Source organism: Spea bombifrons, chromosome 1 (assembly GCF_027358695.1).
Source record: "Spea bombifrons isolate aSpeBom1 chromosome 1, aSpeBom1.2.pri, whole genome shotgun sequence".
Lineage (NCBI taxonomy): Eukaryota > Metazoa > Chordata > Amphibia > Anura > Pelobatidae > Spea > Spea bombifrons.
Genome location: NC_071087.1, coordinates 115,272,192 through 115,281,645, shown reverse-complemented (window position 1 = coordinate 115,281,645; position 9,454 = coordinate 115,272,192). Strand labels below are relative to the sequence as shown.

The 9,454-nt window shown below is 39.7% G+C and overlaps 1 protein-coding gene across 1 annotated transcript; it reads right to left on the bottom strand.

Moving 5' to 3' along the window:
• Positions 1-7,259: 7,259 nt before the first annotated feature.
• Positions 7,260-8,183, bottom strand: LOC128470048 (olfactory receptor 5I1-like). Its single transcript, XM_053451912.1, has one exon. It carries the CDS (start codon positions 8,181-8,183, stop codon positions 7,260-7,262), a length of 924 nt encoding a protein of 307 aa, XP_053307887.1.
• Between the last annotated feature and the right edge of the window lie 1,271 nt (positions 8,184-9,454).

The following is a 9,454-nucleotide window of genomic DNA, read 5'->3' as shown; positions in this document are numbered from 1 at the left end:
GCAAGATGCCGCCCACCCGAGTCGAGATTCCCCTCTTTGTTAGAGGTTACATCCCTCGAATAAGTAGTTCATGTGTCTTTGCACTATTAGCTAGGCTGAGCCTATATCAGGTTTTATGTCCAGGCATAACAAGTAGTATATAACATAGCAATTTGATTTACAGAAACAACAGGTGAGAAGGGGTCTGCTCAAATAAGCTTACAATCTATCTGCATTGTTTGCTATGAAGCCCAACCCAAAACCGTGCACATCAAATTATTCCCCGAGCAATAACAATCTCCAGTAACGGTTGATTGTCTCAGGCAGAAGTTAGGGCATCATCCCTCCACAGATCTGGTAAACTTTCTGATTTCTGGATTATTTTAAGGGATTGTTGCCCTTCCACAGGAGACTTTAGAATGCCCCAATCTCATATCGGCCCTATAACATCTTGATACAATAAACCTCCTCCTTTCTCATAAGCCTATTTAAGGATTTATGTGATATACCGCCTTTCCCTATTTGGAGAGCTATACCTATTTGTATTGCTGTTAGCACATTCTTTAAAAAAAAGAGATGGATTTTTGATTTGTCAGCCCCCTCATTCTTCATCATTTCCCAGAATTAATTCTCGCAAACCAGCTTAAGGGTTTTTCCTTAAGTATACTTATCATTATCATAGATAACATCATTCAGGGGCCATTTAAGGGGCATCTTTGATTAGTCGTTTCCTCTGAAATAAGCAGGAATGCGGTCTATAGCCACCAATCTGAATGTAGGAAGTCTATGTTCAAGAGCCACAAGTATTGTTTAACTGATTTGTCAGTCTTGCCATCTGAGGTGGCTGTACTGACAGGTGACCTCAAATTCTATCTCTAAATGTGAGATCTGTCTTCTCCACATATACCAATCTACAAGGACAATTGATCATGTAAATGACATAATCATTAAAGCAAGAAATTCTGTGTTGAATCAGGCATTGGAACTGAATTGAATAAAAAAAAGTGCCAGTCATGTGTGTCTTCATAAGACACACTTTAGGCACCGGAAGCATCTCAATTTAAGATTTCTGTTTCTTGTCTGATCTCACCAAGATATCAGATTAGAGTTGATTTTCTAACAGATCATTGAGGAAAGCCTATAACACACTGGAAGAAAGGGTTCATGTTAGAGAGTCTACCAATTCTGCATAATTTTAACCAGTGTCGTGTTTAATTAATTTAATGCTTTTTAGCCAGTAAAAGAGCTAACCCACAATAGCAATTGCATGACGACTCAAGGAAATGTTATAGTTAATTCATGAAGCCTCCTCTGTATCTCACAATTACCTTTGTGAATCATTGGACTGTGGTTTGTGAAGTGTAAATAATGTGGATTTTATTGCACACTAGGCAAAAAAATAATGACACCTAATATATTATTTACAGGTCACTGGATTTCATTAACATCACAACATCCCAAATTTCTCACGAACATTTGGCCCAATGAATGATGCCACACCTTGTACTTTCAAAAACCAAATGCTGCAAATAATTTAAAAAAATAATATAGAATTAGAAGATGTTTTACCTGTTATGTTTACATATCATATTTTGGCAGTATACCAAATAAGCTTGTTGTTTAATAATGTGATCTACAGATGATTGGATGACAAACTAGGCAATTATGTGAAAAAAGTACACACTCTTGGAATTATATGATTTTACATATCAGGCCATAATAACAATCATCTGTTCCTTAGCATGTCTAAAAATTAGATAAATACAACCTCAGATGAACAACAACAAATTACATATTACACAGTGTCAAGATTTATTCAACAAAAATAAAGCCAAAATGGAGAAGCCATGTGTGAAAAACTAAGTACACATTATGATTCAACATAATCGTTTTCTTTATCAGACTTTCTCAGTCTCTCACACCTTTGTGGAGGAATTTTGGCCTACTCTTCATTGCAACGTTGCTTGAGTTCATTGAGGTTTGCGGGCATTTGTTTATGCACAGCTCTCTTAAGATCTCGCCACAGCTTTTCAATCGGGTTGAGGTCTGCACTTTGACTGGGCCATTGCAACACCTTAATTCATTTTTTTCAGCCATTCTGTTGTAGATTAGTTGAAGTGCTTGGGATCATTGTCCTGTTGCATGACCCAATTTTGGACAAGCTTTTGCTGTTGAACAGATGGCCTCACATTTGACTCTAGAATACCTTGATATACAGAGGAGTTCATGGTCAGCTCAATGACTGTAAGATTACTATGTCACTGCCATTGTGCTTGACAGTTGGTATGAAGTACTTGTGTTGATATTCTTAAGTTTGGTTTTCGCCAAACGTGGCTCTGTGCATTATGACCTAATATCTCCACTTTGGTCTTGTCTGTCCACAGGAAATTGTTCCAGATGCAATTTTGCATTTTGCAAAGTGTAGACTGATGGACTTTAAATTGTTTGGAAATGGCCTTTTAACCCCTCCCAGATAGAAAAAGCAACAACTGCTTCTCTAAGATCATTGCTGATGCCTTTCCTCATTACCAGTGTGAATCCAGCTTATAAGACATGCTTATTACTAAACAAGCATTTATGTGTGAGGATTAGACTTGTGCTTTTGTTTTTGTGCGAACATGAAGACGAACACGGATAGTGCGTTTTTTCCAAAACTGTTTATTCAAGCACAGTGTATACATCAATAAAGCATTTTAGTTCATCATGAAGTAAATGTATTGACATTCCAGAATGAAGACAAATCGAAAAACGAAGAAACAACGGTGGCAGCGGCAAAACGTAGACGAATACGAAGACACACAACACGAAGAATTTTCGTGTTCATCTTCGTGTACTAATCTCCCTGGTTCCTTCCCCATCTAGCCTACCTTATCCACGCAGCATCGCAGGGGTTGACGGAAGAGGAAATCCGTAGGTTCGCCGTCAGGGGTTGAGGGGCGGTGCAAATAACTTTATTGGTCGCCAGCAGGGTCCTCCTCATGGTTGATGCCAGAGGAGGACCGTGCAGGTGACCAATAGACTCACTCGCATGGCCTTTTTAACTCCTGACGGCAAACCTACGGATTTCCGTTAACTCCTGTGATGCTGAGTAGATAACAGGAGCGGAAATCTGTAGGTTCGCTGTCAGGGGTTAACTTGGTGCAACTTGGCCGGCAGAGACCACTGGTCTCCCTGCTCCAATAGTTAAAAGTCCGTACGAATGACCAATAAAGTCGCTTGTACGGACCTTTAACTGTTGGAGCAGGGAGAACAGTGGTCTCTGCCGGCCAAGTTGCTGGACCAGGATTTTAAAAGTCTGTACGAGCGACTCTATTGGTCGCCTGCAGGGGCCTCGTGTGGCATCAACCAATTGGTTGATGCCAGAGGAGGACCCTGCAGGCGACCAATAGGCTCACTCGCACGGCCTTTTTAACTCTTGATGGCGAACCTACGGATTTCTGCTCCCGTTAAGCCCTGCTATGCTGCGTAGATAATGGGAGCGGAAATCTGTATGTTCGCCGTCAGGGGTTAACTTGGCCTGCAGAGACCACTGGTCTCCCTGCTCCAAAAGTCTGTATGAACGACCAATAAAGTCGCTTGTACGGACCTTTAACTGTGGTCTCTGCTGGCCAAGTTGCAGGACCAGGATTTTAAAAGTCTGTACGAGCGACTTTATTGGTCGACAACAGGGGGCTCTTCTGCATTCAACCAATGAAGTACAGGTGTACTTAAATTAAACAATCCTTGAGGAGGGTGTATGTCCTTTTATATCCCTCTCTCCCTCATCCCCTAACAGACAATCATCATAATAGGCAATTTTAGGGATTCCTGTTTCATTTTTTGAGATAGGTTGAGGAACAGATGGGGAAAGATCTTGTCCATGATATTGTCTATTTTATTTTTAAAATGGATAGCAAGGTCATGGGCAGAGAAAAGAGTAGAGTGATCAAAGTGAAAAAAGAGATGTTTGGGGTTGTGGTAGAAGGAGGATATTAACAAAACAACATAACTTCATCTGGAGAGATGAAGACCAGAAGTATATAGTAGTATAGTGTGCAATGTCCTCAAGTAAACATTTTCTCCACAGGCTCTTAGCGGTGTGTGAACATCTTTGGAGATGACAAGTCTGTGTGAAATACCATGGCAAAGGTGGGGACATGAGGGTGGTACACAGTCACAAGAGCAACATCTTCTAAGACTTATGTGGTTATATTGTACTGTGGCGGCATAACTGCAGGAGGAGATGTTTGAAAAGAGAAGCAGAAGTGTGTTTTTTAGTTGCTTGTGGATCCTAATCCACTAGGATTAATATAGGGATATTGGAGGAGACTATGTAAGAGAGCCATATACTATAAATTCATGTTATGTTCCCACTACTCTGCTTTCACCCTTGCTAATGAAACCTGCTTGCCCATTGACTGCCTTCAATTCCCTTCTTCGCCCTATCACAACTACCCCTTACACTAACCTTACTGCTTCTGACTTACATACTTACATACACATACTTCTAAAATAAAATTGAAGCTATTGGATGTTAAATATATGCACAGTCTTTCTGCTGCCATTGCCCTCCTTTTTACTCTTCACCCTCCCATACACGGAATTCTTCTTTCTCTTCTTTTAAACAGAGTCTCTCTTGTCACTGAAGATGACGTTAATGCTCTCCTCTGGATTGCCCTTCCCCGGCCTATCCATCGCCCCTCCCTACCTTTGATCCTTCAAAACCTACTTCTTTATGGATGGCTACAAATGTACGCATAATACCTTCCCTCCCATCTTATCTCATCTGCCTTCCGACAATACTTAAACTAGTGTGGCTGGTCTTTCCCTAATAGTCAAATTGTTATGTTATTTACTAATTGTTATGTCATGTTTACCCATTGTACAGCACTGCGGAATATGGTACTATATAAAACAATAAATATTAATAATATTAATTAATTAATTAATTAATCACAGTGCATTGTAGGTAGAGAGAGGTAGAATGGACGTCAAAATAACAGAAAGTGGAAGAGAGATTTGGTAACACACACTGACAGGGCAGGTAAGCTACTGTAGCTGGACAGTTTTTCTTTCTTGGTGCTGGTAGCACTCAAGTAACAAAGGTAATCAAACAGTGACTATAATGTATCCAGGGTACTTATCTTGCGTCTTCTATTGTGTGTCATTCAATGTGCAGCTTCAGAAATATTCATGTTGCAGGGTTTCCAGGAAGTAATCTCCCAAGAAGGAATTACAGGTATGCTCCACTCAGAATAGGATAAAAAATTAAATTGTATTGTAATCCATATAAAATGTAATAATATACAAAACTACACATCTCCATGTGTGGACAGAATAGCACATCATGTGCAAGGCTAAAAAACTAAGTGATAGCCTTAGAGAAAAAATCACCACCAAGACTCAACATAAGTACCCTGAATACATTATAGTCGCTGATTGATTATCTTTGTTTACTTGAAAGCTACCAGCACCAAGAAAGAAAACCCTCCCAGTATCTATTTTTACCGGAGTATAGGGCACACACTATTTATATAGATTTTGTGCACAGAGCTTTATATAAGGACAAGAACCATGTAACCAGTTTTGTACAGAACAATTTTTTGATGTGCCATTGGGAATGCAACCTCTCTGTAAAAGAGGTTGGATGAGCTTTTCAGCTGGATAGTTCTTTCACTACTGCCAAATATTTATTACATATTCACATATTCACATATTACATATTCACATAACCCTTTTGGATTCATCCATATCATACAAATACTCAAGTAAAATTAAATTTAACAAACCAGACCAGTAGAAATAATGTAACTTGTAATTAATCTGTATTTATATTTCTCTCAGGGTATATGGTGTAAAGCCTGTTCAAACTAGCAAGCCCTTCTTGTGCAGTGTTTAGTAACATGTTTAAATGTGAGACTATGGGCTAATTATGTTTTTCTCTTGCAAGAACCAATATATGCAGTACATGACTGTGCAACATTTACCAGTTAATTTATTTCAGAAATCATTTTGTATAAATGTTCTTGGCATGTTTCTGAAAACATCCTGAGATGGAGGTAGAGAACTGTCTCCAAGCAATGATATCATGTTTTTGTGGCAACAAGTACTGAGTCCAAACTTAACCATAATAGATGGATCCCAACCTTTCCTTTCCTTACGTCAAAATTGTTTTATTGCATAAATAATTAAATAATATAACACATTTTATTATTAAAGGAACCATGCTATAAAGAGTATGTACCAAAAATGAATTATAAAATACATAAAACCTAAAACAATCATAGCCCTTAATCCATTTTGAAGCACATTAGCCACCAACAAGCACTGGGTAACATACTGGGATAACATACTTGCACAAGACAAGGAATTGCATGAAAAAGTATGCAATTCCAAACTAATTGCTCCAATCTGGTTGGCTTCATTAGATGCATCCATCAGGAGAAATGGTCTGTTATGTGGAACCTTGTAGGTTAATTTTATGAAATTCTACTTTACTCTGTTTTGTTTTTCAATTATAGCTGGTATCTTTGGTAACATAGTTTAGTTTTAAATAGAGAAAATTTGATTGCAATTAGTCTATCCTTTCCTAAGCATATCATGTTGTAATTTTATTTGTCTTTGCCACCTATAGTGTTTTAAACAATTTGACAATATTTTTGTTGTCTAATGTTCATGTTGTATTCATATAAAAGATTAGCTTAACCAGTGGCGGAACTACCGGGGTCGCAGGGGTCGCGACTGCGACAGGGCCCTGGAGTTCTGCCAGTCAGGGGGGCCCAATGCCGGCGCTCAGCAGTGAAGCGCCGGCACCCGAGACAAATGCCTCACGCTCCCAACACAAGAGTTGACGGTAAGTGACCTACAAAGGGGGGGTAGGGACGGAGTGGGTAGATTGTGAGAAGGGGGGGGTAGATCGTGAGAAGGGGGGGTAGGGAGGGAGAGGATAGATCGTGAGAAGGGGGGTAGGGAGGCAGAGGGTAGATCGTGAGAAGGGGGTTAGGGAGGGAGAGGGTAGATCGTGAGAAGGGGGGTTAGGGAGGGAGAGGGGAGATCGTGAGAAGGGGGGTAGTGAGGGAGAGGGGAGATCGTGAAAAAGGGATAGATGGGTTGGGGGTGGGAGGGTATGGAGGGCCCTTAACAGATTCTCGCACCGGGGCCCTGAGGTTTCTAGTTACGCCCCTGAGCTTAACACTTGACATTGGTACCCTATTTTTCATGCTCTGTCAAAATTATTAAATTAACATTTAACTGGGGCAATAATAAACCAATAAAAAGAAAATTACTCGAATATAACATTACTAAAATATTCTTTTAAAAATAATTTTATGAACAGAGCCTTTCACTTCTTTATTCCTCAGACTGTAAAGTATAGGGTTCAGCATTGGTATGACAATAGTGTACAGCACAGCAATTTCCTTGTCAGCATTTGATGTAAGTGTTGATGGTTTGAAGTAAGCAAAAATCAGTGTCCCATAAAATAACACTACAACTGTGAGATGAGAGGCACAGGTAGAAAAGGCCTTTTTTTTACCTTCAGCAGAACGAATTTTTAATATGGCGATAATGATAAACAGGTATGAAAGAAAAATAAAGAGAATGCATATCAATCCCAATACAAGATCTGTAAATATAAGTACCATTTGGTTTAAAGCAGTGTCAGAGCACGACAAAGCCAACACTTGTGGGACTTCACAGAAAAAATGGTTGATTTTGTTAGAGTCACAGAAAGACAACCATGAAGTGCTTGATGTATGAAAAGTTGAACTTGTTAAACCAAAAGACCATACGATGGCAGACATACAAATACAGGAACGTTTTCTCATGATACTTTTATATCTTAAGGGATTGCAAATAGCCAGGTAACGATCAAAGGACATAAAGGTCAGAAGTAGGAATTCAGTGTCCATAGCAGCAGTAAACACAAACATCTGAATAACACATCCATGGAAAGATATAACTTTTTTTGAGGAAAAGAAATTAGCCAACATATTGGGTACAGTGGATGTTGTACAGATGGTATCCAAGAGCGATAAATTACCCAGGAAGAAATACATGGGAGTGTTAAGAGTGCTGTCCACATTTGTGATGATCATTATAACACCATTACCAATTATAGTTATGATGTACATAACGAGAAAGAGAAAGAACAGGACAATGTCCAGTTCTGGCGGATTGAAAAGTCCAAGGAGAATAAACTCAGATATACTTGACTCATTGTTCATCTTAATATATATCCATTGTTGGAAGGAAGAAAAGAAGATATACAATTTAGAAAAATGTTTATTTCTATTATATTTTGTAATATTGTAAAATACAGTGGCTAGATTGGTAGGCTGGATTATCAAAGTGCGGAATCATTTTAATAATACAGTATGTTTCAGTCCAACTGCCAGGGAATGTTCTAATAATCTATACATATACCTAGTTTAATTCTCTGTGTCTCAAATAACCTTTCTTTTTCCTGAGTCGTATACCAGTAAGGGTAACTACTAGAAAATAGTGTGTTATGGGTGGCTTTCTAAACACAAAGTAATGTTAAATATATGGTATATGGAAACATTACATACTATTATACACCGATCAACCATATCATTACAACCACCTGTCTAATATTGTGCAGGTCCCCCTTTTGCCACCAGAACAGCCCTGGCCTGTCGAGGCATGGAGCCCACTAGACCCCTGAAGATGTGCTGTGGTATCTGGTACCAAGACGTTAGCAACAGATCCTTTAAGTTCTGTATGTTGCGAGGTGGCGTCGCTTGTTTGTTCGGACTTGTTTGTTCAGCACATCCCACAGATGTTTGATTGGATTGAGATCTGGGAAATTTGGAGCCTAAGTTAAAACATTGAACTCATTGTTGTATTCCTCAAACCATTCCTGAATCATTTTTTCTTTGTGGCAAGGTGCATTATCCTGCCAATGCCTTCAGGGAATGTCGTATTCATGGAAGGGTACATGGTCTGCAACAATGCTTAAGTAGATAGAATGCACTAAATTAACATCCACATGCATGGTAGGACCCAAGGTTTCCCAGCAGAACCTTGTCCAAAGCATCACACTGCCTCCACCAGCTTGCCTTCTTCCCATAGTGCATCCTGGTGCCATGTGTTCTTCAGGTAAGCAACGGACACGCACCTGGCCATCCCTGGCCATACATGTGATGTAAAAGAAAATGTGATTCGTCAGACCAGGCCACCTTCTTCAGTTGCTCCGTGGTCCAGTTCTTATGCTCAGATTCTCATTGTAGGGGCTTTCCGCAGTGGACAGGGGTCAGCATGGGTACCCTGACCGGTCTGCGGCTACATAGCCCCATATGCAACAAACTGCAATACACTGTGTGTTCTGACAACTCTCTATCAGAAGCAGCATTAACTTTTTCAGCAATTTGCTGCAGTTTTGGAGATGCTCTGACCCAGTTGTCTAGTCACCACAATTTGGCCCTTGTCAAAATTGCTCAGATTTGAACGCTTGCCCATTTTTCCTTTAGGACGA

Excerpts from the sequence above, each read along its gene's own strand:
- LOC128470048 (XM_053451912.1), bottom strand. The coding sequence starts at position 8,183 with ATGAACAATGAGTCAAGTATATCTGAGTTTATTCTCCTTGGACTTTTC.